Source organism: Trachemys scripta, chromosome 6 (assembly GCF_013100865.1).
Source record: "Trachemys scripta elegans isolate TJP31775 chromosome 6, CAS_Tse_1.0, whole genome shotgun sequence".
NCBI lineage: Eukaryota > Metazoa > Chordata > Testudines > Emydidae > Trachemys > Trachemys scripta.
In genome coordinates this window covers 41,994,600-42,014,877 of record NC_048303.1, presented here as the reverse complement: position 1 = coordinate 42,014,877, position 20,278 = coordinate 41,994,600, and the positions used below count along the sequence as shown (strand labels likewise).

At 43.1% G+C, this 20,278-nt stretch overlaps 1 protein-coding gene across 2 annotated transcripts in view; it reads right to left on the bottom strand.

Moving 5' to 3' along the window:
- Positions 1-20,278, bottom strand: part of AP3B1 (adaptor related protein complex 3 subunit beta 1) — a 282,184-nt gene that overhangs the window by 216,924 nt on the left and 44,982 nt on the right. For both annotated transcript variants that reach the window (XM_034773780.1, XM_034773779.1), the window contains exons 4-5: positions 12,094-12,189; positions 6,933-7,093 (exon numbers count right to left, since the gene is read on the bottom strand). In XM_034773780.1, the coding sequence (XP_034629671.1) occupies positions 6,933-7,093; positions 12,094-12,189 (257 nt within the window). The remainder of the gene's footprint in view (positions 1-6,932; positions 7,094-12,093; positions 12,190-20,278) is intronic.

Here is a 20,278-nt window from a genome sequence, read left to right as displayed (position 1 = left end):
TGCTCCGTGTTCTCTCTGGGCTGCAGGGACAACAGACAAAGGGAAAATTTATTTCCCAATTTTAAAAAGTTCTGCCTTCCCATTGGCTCTTTTGGTCAGTTGCCCTCTTCTTTTTCTTTACCTGGGGGACTTTTAACCCTTTACAGGTAAAGCAAGCAGAGAATAGCTACCAAGAGGGATTTTACAGCTAACTGGCTGGTTGGGTGTCCATAAAAGAGAGCCCCCACCCCACCCAACTTATCACAGAGGGATATTACTGAAGCAAGAGATCTTGATGGGCAGTTACTGAAAACTCTCAAGGGGAAAATGGAGGCAGGTGTGTCTGTCATGCCATGGCCTGTCACAGGAGGGCACCCCAGAAAGTCGTTGCCTTGTGACAATATCCAACAACTTATGCTCCTTCTCCTGAAGGACTTCTGGCAGTATATCAAGAATTTCCACAATTCTCCTTAATAGGTCTTTGAGCTTGTCATGTGAGGCCAAGGTAGGTGGATTAACTGCCCAGAAGAGCATAGTCACATGGGTGCTCCTGGTGTAGGAAGTGATGATCGTCCTCCCCACACAGTTGATTTCTTCACCCTCCAGTAGTTGAAGGTGAGTATGTTGAGAGCTGGAAACAGTTGATTTGCTTCGTTTCATGGTACTAGCTGCTTTGGTCCCAGGATGTCCAATGCTACAATCTTACTCATAACTGTGAAGGTTGTGATCGGTACTAGGGGCAACGTGGTAAATGCTGAAAATGTCAGTGCTGAAGTCTGTACCGACAAGGACACACCCAAGGTGGTGGTACCAGGGCAGTGCAGTCCTTGTGTTCTAAAGGAACCATTGTTGCCAATTTACCCTTCAGTAGTGGCATACCACAATGCTAGTCCAAGTTGTGATCCTTAGAGGATGAGGCCTGAGGAGAGAAGTCTCTTACTCATCGTCGGTGAGCACGAACTTCACCTGGATCCTCCACTAGAGCCATGCTCTTTTCTTTCTCTCTCAAAAGTTATTGAGGCAGTAGAGGAATAGGTCTGTAGGAGGAGGCAGCTTGGGAGCAAGGATTCAAGCTATAGCTCACTGGGGTGTAAGACAGAGGGAACACAATGTTTAAAGGCATGACAGAGCTGCAGGACAGACAGTTCTTGAAGCTGGTGACTGTTTCTGCCATGATAAGGGCTGTAACCCCCTGTAATTGAGGGAATTGGGGGGAGAAAGTGAGAGGACTAGGGGAAGAAAAGCTAATTATAAAGGTTGGCAACAGGCAAAGGAAACTAATTCTAGCTACAATAATACTGAAGGAGAACTAAGCTAAAACTTTGTCACACAGTGTAAGGACATGCACTCTACAGGTGTTCTGTCTCGCAACCATCATCAGTAAAAAGGAAGCAAGTGGCAGTTGGGCCACCTCACCCTTCATAGTCTCATCTACAGTGGGCATGAAATCATGTATGATGCAGGCACTATCCCAATGGACACATTCAAAATGAACACCATCTCACAAACATGGGGTTCATGAACATCTAGATGGAATCTGTGCAGACACATGCATCTGACGAAGTGGGTATTCGCTCACAAAAGCTTATGCTCCAATACTTGTTAGTCTTAAAGGTGCCACAGGACTCTCTGTTGCTCTGTGCAGACAGTCACCCAAAAAACAACCTCCATTACTTACTGCAAAACGGAACATATCAGACTATGAAGTTTTCAAAGCTTGTAAAGTCTGACTAGCTACAACCCTGTGTTGTCACTAATGGTCCTGCCTTCCCCACTTCCTTTCCCTCATCCACCTCAGAGTAAACAAGTACAACATTTCTAAAGTGGTCCGGTGGGTGGTGTCAAGCACAAGTAGCAATGCCATACCTATTTGCTCTGAGAAAGAGGAAGCAGGAGAGGTTGGGAGAACCACAGAGGATACCAGTCTTCCTCATTCCTTTTTATTGGACTGTTTAGCACCAGCAGGTTTTAGATGCACAGCAACAAGTAGCATATGTTGATATGGTAGGCAGTCACAACCTGGTACAGGCAACCTCAGTAGCATGCAGCATAGCATTGAAAACTGGCATGTACTGCATATATACTGGCATAGGCCACTGTGCCAGGGAATCAGCAGGTGCTTTCATGACATAGTAGCTATATTAGTGTAATGACACCTCTAATCAGGTCGCTTTCAAGTATTGAACCCAGCATCTCTGAATCTCAAAGCATGAGCCCTCTACTAATGGGAGCTAAAGGACCAAGTCCATCAGCTATGAGACAGTAACAGACTCAAACCTCTTTGGTATAACCATTGGAGGCACCCAAAGAGCCACTATTCAGTTTATTACACCAATTGGTTCTATCCCACATACATACAGAGGCAAGATCCTTACATAATGCCATATTCCCACAGTAGCTGGGTGGTTGGGAAGCTGCCTCATCCTACTGCCTGCTGACGAGGCAAATACTTTGGTGAGCACTGCCAGGCCTGGGGACTGCTTCAGAACATTCATAGCCCTTGTTTAGTTTAAAATGTTTATACTTTTATTTATGTCTTTCCCTCATTTCAGTGTAGAATCCAGAGATGGAAGTGTTCTGTGACAAAAGGCAATGCAACTCTGGGGAGTGGATGGGTTCTTTTGTTTTTACACTCACTCTACCCCTAAACCAGTCTTCTTTGCCACTCCTGCCCCTTTCATGTGGTAGCAGATCCTGAGGAGGCTGAGAGTTCTAGGGATTTATTTGGGAGGAAAGGGGCTGAGAAACAGTGTTGTCTGGAGCACCATGGAAAGTTAAATAGCAGTTTTTACTCAATCATTCAAAAGAGAGGGAGAGCTGGCCATAGCGAGCCATTGCTTAGCACTAACATTCTGTCTGGCACTGTATAGTATACTAAAAGATTGTAAACTTTTCAGAGCAGTCTAAATGCATCGGTTTATATGTCTTTAATGTAACTTTAGAAAACGTATTCTCTTGTTTTTCATAACTTCAGTATCTGGGAAATTATCCTGAGGCAACAATCTTGGGCCCTTCTACAGTGCTTAGCACTGCAGTACGTAAGTGTTACTGTGATGGGGTGAACTCACCCTGTATTGGACAGGAAAGCGTTAACCCCTCCTTGTGGGCTGAGGAAGCCCTGTCCCCACAGCCCTACTGGGCATGCCCCAAGTGCAGTACCAGTATAAGAGTGAGCAACTCAGCTTAGTCTGGGCAGACCACCGGAGAGAAAAGACATCCGTTGCAGTTCCAGCCTCAGAGCCACAGCAGACCCCAAATGCAGAAGCCGGAGGCACTGATAAACTGGCAGATTCCCCGGTACTTGTAGACACTCCAGGGACTTCGGAGCCACCGGGAATAGCCCAGGCAGAGGAAACCAGGAACCCCGAAGCTGCCTAGACCATGGATGCAGGAGTCATGATAGGAAGTAGCCATAGGGAGGAACTAACCATAGTTCCAACCATAGTCTGCGTGTTGCGGCTGGATCCCCACTCAGTGGTGAGTGCCCGGGTCCCCCTGCCTTGACTGCCACCCCCCTCCCGGGGGCAGCCTGCCACCCTATTGACTCTGGCCATTAGGCCCTATTGCCCTGCGAACCAGGGCCAGTCTATTGACTCTGGCCGTTAGGCCTTACTGCCCTGCAAACCAGGGTAACCCTATCAACTCTAGTCCTTAGGTCTCACTGCCTTGAGGTAAAGGACAGCTTGAGGGATGGTGTGAACTCACCCCATCACAGTTACTACCAGATCACTGAAAACTCTGAGCTATACTAATTTAAGTACAACAGGCTGTTGGTCTTAGCTTAACGTTGAATGTTTACTAGTGGTAAAGTGATTCACCACTATTTTTTTTCCCCAGCAGCAGAAGCAAGCAATTTAACTTTATTAAATTGTATTAACTATGTTTGTAAAGCATCCAGCAAAATGGGTCCCAGAATGTGGTTGGAGCCTCTAGATGCTACAGTAAGACATATAATTTATCAGAACTCCCTACAGCCATTTTCCACAGCCCTTTTTAAAAATGTACTCCAAAGTTCTGGTAGATCTGAATTTCAAGTGAGGAATTTATCATTTTCTGTGAGACCTCTTTTGGGAATTTAAAATATGCTTAGTTTCTCTTGGCTAAATCAAGATGCTCCATTTATTAATTTGAACACCTTTAGCATAAAAGATAAATGTAACAGTAAGATAATTTTAAAAAATGGAAGGCAGATAAATCTAATGTTTGCCAAGTGGATGAGGCCCCAATTCTTGAGGGACTGTATTTTATTTTTAAGTTATTATGGATACACTGACAAATAGGGAGCAGTGATAAGGGGAGCTTACTTACTGTAATGGGAGGTTCTTCAAGATGTGTTGTCCCTATGTGTATTCCACACATGGGTATGCATGCATGCCATAGCTCAAGTCGAATTCTTTAAAGCAGTGTCCATTCACCAATACATGCGCAATAGCTCTTCTTGTGCTCCCAACCGAGGGCATAAGGGGCAGGTTGACACTTCTCCAGTTCCCTCTCATCACAAGATAACAGGATCCAAAGCAGAGGGGAAGGAGGGCAGGTAGTGGAATACAGATAGGGACCACACACCTCAAAAACCTACAGTTACAATAAGTAGCCTCCCTTTCTTCTTCAAGTCCTAATCCCTGTGTGTATTCTCCATATGGGTGACTAGCAAGCAGTGCTCAGAGTAAAGAAGGGTGCAAGGATGTTTGTAGCAGAGATGCCTGTACTACTGCTGTTCATATGGCCACATCCACAGCTGTGGCTTGAATGTGTAGTGCAAGGCAAATGTACGGACAGAGCTCCAAGGTGCTGTTCTCTAGATGACTGCAGCAGAAGGTCCAATAAGGAGGCTGTGGAGGCTGCTTGTGCTCATGTGGAATGAGTAGTAATATTTCCTAAAAGGGGGAGGGGGAAGTTTAGCCAGTACCCCTCTAGTATAAATCCCAAAACACACTTAGAAATCCTCTGTGAGGCCTGTCCATGTGACCTTTCTACTATGGTGACAAAAGGTCTCTAAGTTTTTCTAATGGGTTTAGTTCTCTGTAGGTAGAATGCCAGGGCTCACCTGATGTCAATGGAGTGAAGTCTCTTGTCTCAGAAAGAAACGTGGTTTTGGAAGAAATACAGGTAAGTGGATCGATTAGTTAACATGGAACTCAACCAATCATGGGGAGGAATTTGGGGTATAACCTAAGGGAGACATTCTCTTTGTACAATACTCTGTACAGGTGGTCTGCCATCATGGCTCCGAGTTCACTGACCCGCATAGCCAAAGTGACTGCCACTAAGAATGCCACTAAGAATACCACCTTCATAGAGAGGTAGGTCACGGCAATGTTGCCGTAGGTTCGAAGGACAAACCTGTGAATATCGACAGGACACGGTTAAGGTCCCATTGAGGCGTAGGTTTAATAACCAGTGGGAAGGTCCTGATAAGCCTTTCATAAATTGCACGGTAGTCAGGTGTATAAAGACAGAATGTCTCTCCACCAGAGGGAGGAAGGCACTGATAGCTGCTAGGCGTATCCTAACAAGGACTGAAGTCTAAGCAGAGGAGGTAGTCTAGGATGATCAGAATGTCCACAGTATCAGGCATATGGTGGTGGTGATGTATCCAGGCCGAAAAAAACCTGCGTTTCAGTCCAGTAACAGGCTCTAGTAGAATCCGTTCTACTTTGACTAAGGATTTCCTGGACAGAGATAGAGCATGAGTGTTCTATTTCCAATGCCCACCCAAAATTCAGGCTGTGAGGTAGAGTGAGCCCAGGTTGTAGTGCTTGATTTCCCCCACATAAGCGGATTCGGATAGGTGGGCGCATGAACATTATTAGAAGTTCTGAGAACCAGAACTGTCTGTGCCAGTAAGGTGCGAGGAGGATGATGGTAGCCCTTTTGTGACACATCTTCAGTAGAAATTGTGGCAGCAGGAGGAAGGGAAGAAAGGCGTATTTGAGGCCATCTGTCCAGGGGAATAGGAGAACACCACCCTGGGAATCATGGCCTATAGTTCTCCTGGAGTAATACATGCGGAGCTTCCTGTTCATCTGAGACGCAAAGAAGTCCCATACGGGAGTACCCCACTGTACAAATATGTTGGTTAGAACTGTGTCGTGTATCTCCCATTCATGTCTGTGGAGAAACTTCTGCTCAGCTTGTCTGCCAAGGAGTTGTGAATGCCCAGAAGGTAGGCAGCCTGTATCGTAATGTGGTTTCCAAAACACCAGTTCTAAAGTCTGACAGGACAGGGGGGTAAAGAAGATGATGAGGGAATTTATCCTACACCAACGATAACCTTAGGCGAACTAAAACTACAAAAATAGATATCAAAACTATTTAGAACGAGTTTACTTTGCAGGTTACACACTGAAGGCGGACGCAATTTCAACTCAGACCACACAGCAGTAAAAAGGACCTGCACCACCCCTTACACCCTTGGTCAGGAGCACGAGTGGTCAACGGACACAGCTTTGAAGAATTTCCAGGGGGCTACTGATGCGGAGGGGGTGTGGTAGAGGGATCCCTGTACAGGGAGCTGCTTCCCTTGTCCGCCCAACTCCTGTGTATCCACCCACCCCCTCCCCCCGAACTTCGTGTAGCCAGGGGAAGTTTCTGGGACTTGATCTGACCCAGGCCCAGCTGCTCCATGCAGGAAAGGAGGAGGGGGAGGAAGAACTCAGTTACAACTGAGTGGGGGGAGGATGGAGATTAACGTCCTGTGCAGCTGGGGCATTCCCAGACCTCCCCTCCCCCCAGTGAGTTACCTCGCTCCCCAGCTGCCCAAACAGATGTGTCTTTGCTGCCAAGCAGGGGTGATGAGTATGGGTGCAGCTTCTCTTTGCTTCCGCACAGAAACCATTTTCTTCAAGGAAGCAAAGAAAATCTGCAAGGGGAGGAAATTTTTACATTGCGCCACAGTGGCGCAGGATTTCCCTAGGATAGCTTTTCAATGTTTATGGTAAAAGACTACTTACCTATACAGTTTTTGGATTGCATGGGCTGCATTTTTTCTAACATAAGGAGATAAATCAGCAGAAGCTTCTTTAATAGCAAGCATCATAATAGGAACAATAATTGGCACACGAATACTAGATAAAACTCTCAAAGCACTTGCACGGATTAACTGATTAGGATCCTAAAAAGAATGGAAACAAAACAATATAAGTAACACTGCAGAAATTTATCATTATTAAAACATGTAGTAAATACTGCAATGACGGAGGACATATTAAGCCACGTGAATGCCATTTTTTTCTTTTACTGCTATTAGTCTGGCTTTAATTTCAAGTTCACATTGCTATCATGCAAATTTATGTGAAACTTGCCACAAGAAAAAGTTTCAACAAGAATACTGAATATATTATGAGGAGCTGCCAGACATAACACCACATTAACAAGTTTTATTTATGCTAATGAAAACAGGAAAAATGAAGGCAAAAGATGATGAGGGAAAGAGAATTGTTACAAAATATAATACATTTTTCTATTTATAATTGTAAAGTCTTTCACAAATTCAGGCATTTTTAAAGTCGTACAACCCAGATCAATCTTAATATTACGTACAGCTTCCCCATACGTCAAGATTGTCAAATAGAAAAAAATAAATTAAACATGAATGCTGCAACGAAAAAGATGCCTTTTCTAACATCTTCGCCTTTTCAGCAATAAATCCTTTTTAATCATTCTATTTAAAAAAAAAGAAAGAAAAAAAGAAATGCCCTTCTCCTACAGTCAGTGGGGATGAATCTTGAACAGACTACAGGGGATGTACGTAGTACCCTGGTGCAGAGTGGTAAGAGATGGACGTGAAAGCATATGCATAGCAGGAGGGGTTGCTGCTGTTGCTCCAGATCTGCCACCTTCCCACTGGCTGGCGATAGGGGAACAGGCTAGCCAGATGGCTATTGCCCCCTCTCACATATTTAAATTCACCTTGGAATTTCAAAACTCTCTTGTTCCACTAGTTACTGCTCCAGCAAGCATCACCCGTCAAGGCATACCAGGTGCTACTACACACAGGCAGTACCAGGAGAGGATGGGAATGACAGACACACAGGAAAAGTAAGTAGCAGTGGAGCAGGAGAGGCATTTACATACTGGGACCCCATCATTCCCACCTCCCTGGGGGGCACTCAAGTATCAGGACCCCATCCTCCTTGGGAGCTGCACAGGAGTCAGGATGCTGCAGTGGGGACTACATCCTGTTTCTCCCCACTCCTGCCCATATGGCCCCCCTGCCAGTGGCAAGCTCTGGGAGCCATGCTGGAGGCACCATGGGGCAGTGGAGGCAGCTGTTGCTCCACCTGAAGCTGCCAGGTACAAATGAACGACTGGGAAGTGTGAGAAACATTGCTCACTCAATTTAACAGGGTATCTGGGGGATCCAATTGGACACTGGGAACAAAGATTCAGGTACAGTCCGATGCAAAAAACTCCATTGCCTCCAGACCTTTCAGGGTTTAAGAGGAATTTGCAAAATGTAGAGTTAAGAAAAGATTCCAGCATGTTCAGCCCATCCTTGGGTATCAAATGATAAGATATGCAGTATATCTCTGGTACACCCTGGATTGGCTTCATCCACAATTCCAGGGCACCTCACGTGCCTGACTATGTTGCAGGCTAACTGGACTTGCTGACCCCTGTATGAGGTTCTTATTAAGGAAGCTCTTGGAGGGTTGGTTCAGACACAAACACAACAGATGTAGGGGAGACAGGCACACTGTAACTGTACTGGGTTTACTGATCACATATTTCAGAATATGCACTTCTGGGGGGTGGGCAGGCAGCTTTACGCAAAACAGCATTTGTTGTGCCTTTTCTGGCTTTCAGAATTAGCAAGCTGGTGCCACAGGCAGCAAAGAACTGCTCTAGGTGTGCACTGAATGTACAATTAAAGAAAGGATCAATGTCTTTAAAATGCAGGAATTCAAAAAGTGAATAAGTAGGAAAAGGGATTATGGCTGAATTAAGGGAATTCACAGATTAACAATTATGTCTTGAGAAGGCAGTCAAACGACTTTGGAGCCAGGCCCACTATTCTTACATAGGAACGGCAGCTGCCTCACCCAGTATAAATTCACAGCAGTCATGAGAAAGCGGTCATAGGTCTCAATCCTAAAAATTTTGGTACATGTTCCTTGAGGATTGGGGTAGTGTTGTCCGCAGCCCCAGGTTTGACTTTCAGCAGGTCCAGGCAACTGGGCACTGGAAATCAGAATGCTACAGGGCCTATGTTCATCGTAATGTTGGGTAGCTAAGATAATGGGATACCACATTAACCCTGTCTGCCATTTGTGGTTGCAGGAGACAATATCTGGATCTGTGGGCACACTGTCATGCATTAGACCAACAAGAAGGCTGCCAGATTAGCAGCTGATTTTCCAAGGCTGAAGCCATATGCCTTCAATAGGGGCATGTTATGGGATCAGATTATGCCCCTTCTGCATTCACTGATGCCTGAGCTGTAGCCCATAGAGCTAGCTTAGCATTTTAATTTTACTTAGCAGTAACGTAAGGAATCTAAAGACCTGTATTCTCTGAGACAGTGGCTTAAGCATAAGTGAAGCATAGGTCTAGGATGCTTAGCATAGACAAAATGGACCGACAATTAACTTAGATTTTGGGGAACTGGTAATAGCTTCCTTGAGAGGGGATTTGGTACATAACCGTAGGAATACTGAATTGATACTAGGCTTTCAAGAAAGTCATTGATAGATGTTTAACCAAAAATTTGCTTTTGCAATAGCGGACACATATGATAATGAGCTAAGAGGCATTCATATGTTAAGCTATAGGATACAGGCACCAAATATCAGGGTGAGGAAGTCAGATATGGACATGGGAGGCTGGGCATCTGAATTATTATTCATGACAGTCCCCAAGGCCCTCTAATAGGTCAGGCCACCAGATAGGAGAGGGCAAGCTTTTCATCAGTGACCCTTAAGCTCTTCACTGTCATTATCCTTCACTGACCTTCAGGCATTGGGGTCTGGACCATCAGACTCATTTAGCATGCAAGGGAAAGGGCTGATCCTTTGTCTCTTACCACCAGATCCCCAAGGAAAGGTGAGAGTATAAGTGTAATGAGCATATGCAAGGAATGACACTGAAAATAACCCTAATATTATATTACTGCTATTTGTTTGGGTGGTTTGGCGTTTCCTTGTCTTTACAGATTAAGTTACCAAAATTGGCTAAGGCTTTGCTTTGCCCTCAGTATAAGTGTCTTTGCTATGCACAAAGGGGTTCCCCACAAGACACTGAACTTCTCCAATTTAATTCTGTTGTATTCAGTTCTGGTACTAGAACCTCCCCCCCCCCCTTATTAAATTAGTATTAATTGGAAGCCAATGCAATTATTAACCATTGAAAAAATCAAGCCATATAAGAGAAAATTACTTCTGGGCTTGTAAGAAATTGAATTTAAATATTCAGATCCAGAGGGATGTGGAGTTGATTAGGCAGTTATGGCCACACACATTATGGTTTGGTCAGAGATGCTCACAAGGCAAGTTTGGCAGGGAGCCATTGAGCCAGCCCACGTCACCAGGGCCCCCAAAAAATTTGAACATGAGATGACCAGGGTAATTTTTGGGGTTAGTGGTTCAGTAATCACACAGAGGGACAGCCAATTCACTAGGCCCAACATCTTTTTTTAGGGACAACTGAAGCCATCTGTTGGATGCAGGGCCCAACATTTGGCTCTATGACCTTAGGGAATGGATCAGGTGGGAAATAGCTACAGGGCAGCATGGGGGGGGAGGGAGAGGGAGGTGCAAATATACTAAATGTGGCATCCCCAGTGGCCCCTGTACAGTGTGGGTAAGACTAAAAAGTGACCAGCTCCCAAAGGTAAATGAGACCTGGTATTTCGCTGGAAGTCCTTTTGCCTAAGGGAAAAAGAAGAGACCTGAAATCCTTCCTTAGTGGCCTCTACCCCTACATGCCCGCACACAATGGGAGGTGGAGGGATTCATGAGTGAGCTGAGTCCAAGAAGTCAACCCTGAGTAATTTGCTTCATGGTGGGAATTCTGAACACTGCACTGGACCCAGTTAAATGCCAATTAAATACAGGGAACATAATACCCCTCCCAGCATTAAGGTTGCAACCTGCTGTTTAAAATCCATCCACAATGTTTGTTGATCAGTTGCCTGAGTCCTCTGATCAATGAGATTTGATAAGAATGTACGTGAAGTTTTAGAACTAATTTTTTTTAGGTTGGTTTTGTTTTGCTTTGGGGGAGGGGGGACGCTGTACTGGAGGGAGGCTAGCCTGATTGTCCAGCAGTAGCATGGACAATTTGCATTTGGGAGCACCAATATTAATTTGTTCCTTCACTCCTGATTTGGGAACATTGGGAAAGCAATGTTTAGCCCTGATGAATGACACTTTGCCTGTAATAAACCTTTTAACAACAATAATATAGACTGGATCCATAAGGAGTCATATGTTGCCCTTCTTGGCCAGATGCACAGATAAGCAAAATATCAAATGTGTCAGTGAGTGGAAAAAAAATCATCAGGCCGCCAAAATAGGCTTCTGTGAAGAAAGAAAAGTAATTCTCTCTAACATGTACACCACATGCCAAGGCCTCTGCACTAAAGTATCTTTTTAAATCTTTGCCACCACATTTCAGAGGTGGTTCTTATTTTTGGTTATCTGATCCCATTTTCCCTCCCACCCATGATTTTGAATTAGAGTTGAGCAAGCATAACAATACTAGTCCCACTGGCTCTTACTACTAGGGCTAATGTGTGTGACAGCCCAGAATTTTCTTTAGGGGATTTACTTTATTTAATCTACTTTAGGGTTTTATGCTGCTACCCCTCAAAGCAATCCGAACGTCTTCCACGTAAAACCAGTTAGCAGAAGTTTACTTAAGGGAGACTCTGGCTCTCCTCATTTTTCAGGGTATCAGGTGTCAGTACAGACCCTGTGACACTGCTGGAAGATAGGAGGAGCAGGCAAGGGTATGTATTTTAGGTATGTAGGTTTGAAAAAAACGTTAACATTTTTAAGTGAAATATTTTTCTTCATGTTTCTATCCACTTCTTAAAAAATTTTATATCTTGTTTTTGCTACTTCCCACCTTGAAATTTAGTTGCTAGTTACTGTATTTAACACCTTTACTCACCTTCAGAGCTCGCTGAAAAGTGCTGATGGACAACAATGCCAGGTCCTGCTGCTCCTCTGCATAGCGCATCAGATAAACATATACTAGTTTTTTGATCTAAAAAAACAGAATATAGCATCAGAGAATTTAAGAATTCTACAAGACCACGTAGAAATCTAAACTACATTTCAGAGTGGTAGCCGTATTAGTCTGTGTCAGCAAAACCGAGGAGTCCTTGTGGCACCTTACAGACTAACACATTTATTTGGGCATAAGCTTTCGTGGACTAAAACCCCCATCATCAGACGCATGAAGTGAAAAATACAGTAAGCAGAATATCTATTATAGCACATGAAAAGAAGGGAGTTGCCTTACCAAGTGGGGGGGTCAGTGCTAACGAGCCAATTCAATTAAGGTGGAAGTGGCCTATTCTCAACAGTTGACAAGAAGGGGTGAATACCAAGGGAGGGGAAATTACTTTTGTAGTAACTAACAAGGCCAATACAATCAAGGTGGACGTCGCCCATTTCCAACAGTTGACAAGAAAGTGTGATTATCGGCAGAGGGAAGGATGGGGGCAAACAGATCCCATTACTGGTAAGGAATGACACAAAATAAAAAGTTTGGGGACCACTGCCTTAGAATTAATAATTTCCTTAGTACTCAATTTAATTCAGACCGACAATTGTCCCACTTTCAGTTTGAAGAAGTTACATTACAACATACCCCAAGGCAAAGCCTCTGTATGTCTTGTAAGCACAAAATACATTTTTTTATGTTTGAGTTATAAAATGACTATAGGGGTTTATAATGGAAACTCTGAAAGACCCTTTACTACAGCTGTGCTATAATTACTGTCACTATCGGAAAAAAGATTTGTGTCAGTTCTGGCAAAAAGCATAATATTAAATCACAGAAGGTACAAAACAAGAAGTTATTTGTTGTTTTGCTACAGACAAGCAGCAATCAACATTGACCACAAGAGGCCTATGCAATGAATGCCTGCAGGTGTGCAGAGAAAAACTCCTTTCTTTGAAACCACTCTGTGACTAGAAATGGGAGTTCTTAGTGCTTCGTGTCGACACTATTCTTTCATCATTTACCTTCATTCAATGTTACAACACTCCCTTCTGTAAAACTAATAACAGGGCCACAATAGGCTTGAGGAACACAGACAGATCTGTTTAATTAGTTTATCCATACAAGTACAGCAAACTCCATGAGTTATTGACTAAGCCTTTGATTATTTTTGTTCTATACCACCAGTTAGGTCACTTTTTGTATCTTTTGACATCTAATGCCATGACACATGTAATAGGGCAGCATGTACTTGTAAAAATGAAATTTACAAGACACTTTTGTAACAATAAAGTGCCCTTCAATTCTCTTAAGAGAAATAAACATGCTCTAATGCTTTTACCTCATATTAGAGTGTGAAGTATGGATCAAAAATTTAGGAGCATGTTTAGACAGGAAAGACATCTATGAAATAAGAAAACATTTTATAAAACCAACTAAAGCATTTATGGTTTCATGACCTGTACAGCTACATATATTTTTCCCCTGTATAAAACGCTTACAGATTAACAAAATTTGGTTATTGCTTTATGGAATAAAACAAAATCAATATGCTAAAAGTTCCTATTTCAAATAGATACCAACAGAGTCAAAAATAATTTTAAGAATTCAGTTAATATAAAGATAGAACACAACCAAAAGAGAGGGTTATTCACCTTGTGCAGTAACTGAGGTTCTTTGCGATGTGTCCCCCTATGGCTGCTCCACTTTAGGTGTTTGAGCCCCCCTGTGCTTGTAATTGGAGATTTGTGGTAGCAGTACATTTAGATGCTTCCAATAAGGCAATCTTAAACCAATGTCAGGAGGATAAACTAAATGACATCAGTTATGGGTCAAGAACACTAACTGCAGCTGAGAAAAATTACCTTCACTCAGGAAAACTGGAATTTCTGGTCTTGAAATGGGCTGTAACTAACAAACCATGTCTACCTGTACTATGCACAATCCTTCACGGTTTGCAGAGATAGTAACCAGTTAACTTACATATTCACCTTTACCAGGCTGAATATCACAGCACACCGGTAGATTGCAGAATTAGCTGACTAACTTCAAAGTTAGCTATCATCCATGGAAATCTAATGTGGAGGCAGATGCTCTATCCAGAATGCCTTCTGATATGGGAAAAAAAAAATATTTGCCAAAATGTTCAGAAGATGCAAATAAAGATGATGTTTAGGCTGTCCTTGTATATCCAAAGAGACAGCAAGATATCTTGGTTAGCAGCTGTTACTGCCAATTCTTTGGCAGTAGAAGACTTCGCCATGAGTGTTATATCACCCATAAAGTCTATTCCATGAGAAGACATTTTGGCAACTCAGAAGGAAGATTTAGCAGTTGCTAAAATTCTTCATTATAAGTACTTGGGACACAAACCGAATAACCAAGAGAACACAAGAAGATGTGGTGAGGTCCCCTCCCCGATGCATGAGCAGTATTGGTTGCATTTGGATACAAATGGAATACTTTATTAGAAAACCAAGTTATGAAATCAACTGGTATTACCTGAAAAATACAAATGGGACATTTATCAAGGACTACAGGAAGAGATGGAACTCTTAGCAGCAAAGTGAGTAATCAGTCGTGCAAGAGGTATTGGTTTTATTGGCCGGAGATGAAGGAGGACACTGAAGATTACGTAATTAGAGCCTGCACATGTGTCAAGCAAAACAAATCTCACCAGCCTACCAGAGCTTCATTTAACTGAACATAATGATAATACAGTCAATAGATTTTGTGCACAGACAGAAGGAGGATATAAATACACCTTAGTCATAGTGGATCACTTCAATAGGTTTGTCCAACCCTCCGTACCACCAAGTCAGAAAAGACTGTGGCAGACAAGATCTTCAATTACTGTACTTAGTTTTACAATTTGGTTTCCTAAAAAGGATTCATCATGATCAAAGGGCAGAGTTTGAAAATAATCTATTCAGAAGGTTACAGCACTACTGTAAAACGGTGCCATCTCACACAATCAGGGCAATTGGCAAGTAAAAAATTCTAAACCAAATTCTGCTGGCTATGCTGACAACCTTGCCAGAAGAACAAAAGTAAACTGAAAGGACTCCCTCAGAAAGGTAATTTATGCCTACAACTGTACTTAGATTGAGGCACCAGAGATCTCACCCTTCTATTTATTATATTAAGGATCAGCACGTATGCCCGTTGACATTGCATGTGGCCTACCTATAAACTCTGAATCTCCACCTGGGAACCATAAAGATTACATTGAGAATGGAATCAGCAGATGAAAGAACCTTATGTTCTCAAAAAATAAGCCGCCCATGGAAAGAATCATTATGATCAGAGTGCACAATGCTGCCCTCTTGCCACGTGACAGAATACCCATCTGGAATCTTTCAGAGAGAAAGGGACTAGGCAAATTAAGATCCTATTGGGAAGACAGAATTCATGTAGTAATTCAAAGGAAAGGAGAATAGCCCTATCTATGAAATAAAAGCAGAAGATGGAAAAGGAGGTTCAGTGCAATCGTCTAGTTCCCGGTGACTTCTTACCTTTGGATATACCACTGCCCTCCAAAACACCATAGCAGAATACATGAGAACAAGGCAAACTAGCATAACAGGAAATCAAAATGAGGCCAGGAATTCAGACTCCAGTGATATTGATAGTGAAAACGAACCTCATTACGTGATGGGACATGGCACAGAGACTCTGAATCATTTGATCCACAACTGGGAAATACAGAGGATGTGAACTGGGAACAGCTCAGACTGATGTGACATTTACACCAGCCACTGAAAGACATGACTATCAAACCAAGATCATGGCTCCTGAAACCAGTACTGCACAACAGGAGAGATCACCAGAATAACCCACTGACATGCAAGGTTATCCAGCTAGAGAGAAGAGTCCCACAGACAATGATGTATGCACAGTCAGGGGCACCAGACTTAGTGTCTAAATCCAGCTACTGAACTGGTGAATGCACCACAGAGTTATTCATGAGACAAATATAAGCCATGCCCAGTACTTACTCTTGTACCTTAACCTGCATTCTATCCAAAACTGGTATTAGTGATATTGAATTAAAGTATGGATGCTGATCTACATCAAGTGTTTTATAGTTCTGGATAATTTGTTATGTTCATTTAGTATAGGAGATCTCAAACTGGGGGTTGTGACCCCTCAGGGGGTTGCAAGGTTATTACAGGCGGGGGTCGCGAGCTGTCAACCTCCACCCCCAAACCCTGCTTTGCCTCCAGCATTTATAATAGTGTTAAATATTTTAAAAGTGTTTTTAATTTATTGGGGGGGGGTGTCACACTCATAGGTTTGCTGTGTGAAAGGGGTCACCAGGGCCAGCGGTCGCCTAGGCGCTACAATTTGGGGGGCGGCTCGGCGACTGCGGTGGCATTTCGGCAGCAGGCCCTTCCGCCGCCTCTGTGGGGGGCGGCATTTCGGGGCGGGACCTTCTGCCCCCTAGGGCAGAAGAAAAGCTGGCGGCGCTCCTGGGGGTCACCAATACAAAAGTTTGAGAACCACTGATTTAGTAGGTATTTCGTCATGCCACATGACAGTTACATTGTTAAACCTTTGGTCATATGGGGAAACATGTATTTCATAACTATGAGCATCTTTGGGAATTTAAATAATCAGAAATGGCTATTTTGTTGGATACTACACTTGCCACACAATCGGTGTTAGGCAACAACTTTATGAGTATGTGGAACTCACGGGATATTACTAATAAATCAAATTGATGGACTGAACATTATATATATTGTTAATAGAAATGTCAGAACAACATTACATTTATGAGGGGGAAGTATAGAACACTAAAGGGGAGGGATAGCTCAGTGGTTTGAGCATTGGCCTGCTAAACCCAGGGTTGTGAGTTCAAACCTTGAATGGGCCATTTAGGGAACTGGGGTAAAAAAAAAAAAAAAAATCTGTCTGGGGATTGGTCCTGCCTTGAGCAGGAGGTTGGACTAGATGACCTCCTGAGGTCTCTTCCAACCCTGATATTCTATGAACACATAAGGGAAAGGCAGGGGTTAACTGCCCTGTGCCTTTAAGGGTTATAGCACTGCTGAAGAGGAAAAAGGGAACACAGTAGGGAAGAAAAATGTCAGCCCAGGAGGTTGGTGGTGGTTGTGCTAATTGAGACCAAGTTGTTGTAGGGCTTATGCAGGATGCATTTAACCTTTCTATATAAAGTTTTATAAAATCTTAGTTTTAAAACTATCCCCGGACTGTGTGTGTAATAAGTGGCAGGAGTGTAACAGTTAACAGAACTCAAAATTATCAACTTTATAGCCATTCTTATCAGTAACACTTCCCAATAGACAGCTGGGTCTCAGTTTGAAGCCAGATTTACAATGCATTCCCATCACACTGGTTGAGAAAATACACACAGAAAGGTTTAACACTAGCCAAATCACTCAACCTGAATATATAGTTGTATAGTTCATCTCTTAGATTTTATGTTTTTGATACCTCTAACCACATTGTGCTTTGATGATCTGGAAGACAAGGTAAAACACTCCAAATATTTAATTAATTAGATTTTAAAAATCTAACGCAATTCACACTTTGCAGAGGGACTGTCCGGTTTGGCCAATGTACATGGCAGAGGGGCATTGCTGGCACATGATGGCATAACATTAGTGGATGTGCAGGTGAATGAGCCCTTGATGGTGTGGCTGATGTGGTTGGGTCCTCTGATGCTGTTGCCAGAGTGGATATGGGGACAGAGTAGGCAACGAGGTTTGCTACAGGGATAGGTTCCTGGGTTGGCGTTTCTGTGGTGTGGTGTGTAGTTGCTACTCTGGCAACAGCATCAGAGGACCCAACCACATCAGCCACACCATCAAAGGCTCATTCATCCACTAATGTTATATATGCCATCATGTGCCAGCAATGCCCCTCTGCCATGTACGTTGGCCAAACCGGACAGTCCCTCCGCAAAAGAATAAATGGACACAAATCAGACATCAGGAATGGTAACATACATAAGCCAGTAAGTGAACACTTCAATCTCCCTGGTCATTCTATTACAGATTTAAAAGTCACTATCATTGAACAAAAAAACTTAGAAACAGACTTCAAAGAGAAACAGCAGAACTAAAATTCATTTGCAATTTCAACACCATTAATCTGGGCTTGAATAGGGATTGGGAGTGGCTGGCTCATTACAGAAGCAGCTTTTCCTCTCCTGGAATTGACACCTCCTCATCTATTATTGGGAGTGGACTACATCCACCCTGATTGAATTGGCCCTGTCAACACTGGTTCTCCACTTGCGAAGTAACTCCCTGCTCTCCATGTGTCAGTATATAATGCCTGCATCTGTAACTTTCACTCTATGCATCCGAAGAAGTGAGGTTCTTACTCACGAAAGCTTATGCCCAAATAAATCTGTTAGTCTTTAAGGTGCCACCAGACTCCTTGTTGTTTATGTTTATCAGAGAATTTGGGTTGTTTTTTTTTTTTTAAAATCACAGAAAACTAGGAACCCTGGATATCACTAAGTACACCAGTACTGTGAACCTCAAGGGTGTCAATTAGTGCAGTGGCATGGCTAGTCCTAATGGTGGTGAGTCTTCTCTTGCTGGAGCTGACGTAGCCAGGAGAGTTAAGAACCTTAGAGAGCGTGGTACCACAAGCTATGGTGCCAGAGGAATCTCTAGGGTGCCAGTGCAGGAGTGAGGAGGGCCAGCGGAAGTCAGCCATTTTTGGTCCCATGCTCTTAAAAGGAGATGCCAACCTAAATATTCCTGGTACCCAGCACTTCAGTGCCAGCATGAAACTGAACATCAGTGGGAACCACTCAGGGTCACAAAGCCTCAGAGGACAATCAGTGTCAAGTGGAATACTTACACCTAGGGGAGACCTTGGTAGGGAGCTCTCTATTGGGTTTCTTGCTCCCTCAGCTTTTCTACAGAGTGTTTTTGCAGTTTTTGTCTAAGCCAGTGACTGGACTGATGATGAGGCCCTGTGGGTTAGTGCCCCATGCTCACTCTCTAGTTCCAAGGGACCACAAATGGTGGAGAGATAGGGGAGAGAAGTCCTACAGATCCTGAGCCAAACTGGTCTCACAGCCTTGCTCATGAGGAATATTTGTTTCCCGGTCCTTCCTGGTTTTTAAATTGAAAGATTTGAAGACAGCATATTTTCCAGAAACATGCAATTCCCCAAAGAAATAAAGACACCTTAGTACCCATCTTTCACAGGCATTGCTCCCTGACGTGAGAGGCAATATTTAATTCCAGGAGATTTAGACTCCATCCCCTTGACCAGGGCCTAATTCAGAAAAAATAAGAAATTAAGAAATAAAGGAGTGTCACTGAGCAACAAAAACTAACTAATTTACTAATAAAAGTATCTCATCTTTAATCTAGTGCAGTTTAAGGATTAGAAGGGGGTTGCCAGCAGTCAGTCAACAAGGACAGTGAGCTGCTCATCTCAAAGCAAAGAGACTGGCTTTGAGAACCGAACGACAGTTGGTGCACTCTGCCCGTTTTTATTTTATTTATATACATATATATACACATATACACACACCACACACACACACACACACACACAAAATGTAAATATGGACAATTACTTGAAGGAGAACTTGAAACTGCAGGTAAAACTTGAGTACTCAAGTTCATAGAGAGTGTGTCCTGCTTTCTTTTTTGGAAAAGAAAAGCAACAGGAACGGAATCCTCTTGCCTTGTTTTGCTGACAAAACATTTACTGCCTCAAGCTGTAAAAAAGACTTCACCCCCTAGTAGTTCCATGTGAGATGGATCCCTGAGAAGGGTATATTTTTGTGGCACAGAGTGAATTTATATCTAGAATCCACTTATGAGAGGAGCTTCCAATTCATGCCACTAAAGAGGAAGAATGAAGGAATATCTCCAAAAAGGGGTGGGGATGATGATGATGGTTTGGGGAGTCAACTAATAAATTCTGGTTAATAAGTTACTTTGCAAATGGCTGTATTATGAATGAAGCCCTTTGTTTCCATTTTATATTTTTAACTTCCCAGGAATTTATCAATGTTTATTTCAAAAATTGTAAAAATAGGTAAAAAAAATCAGTACACAAAAGAAACTTTCCACTTTTTTGGGTAAATGTCAGGATTAATATTGGGGGATGGGAGGACAGGAAAAAC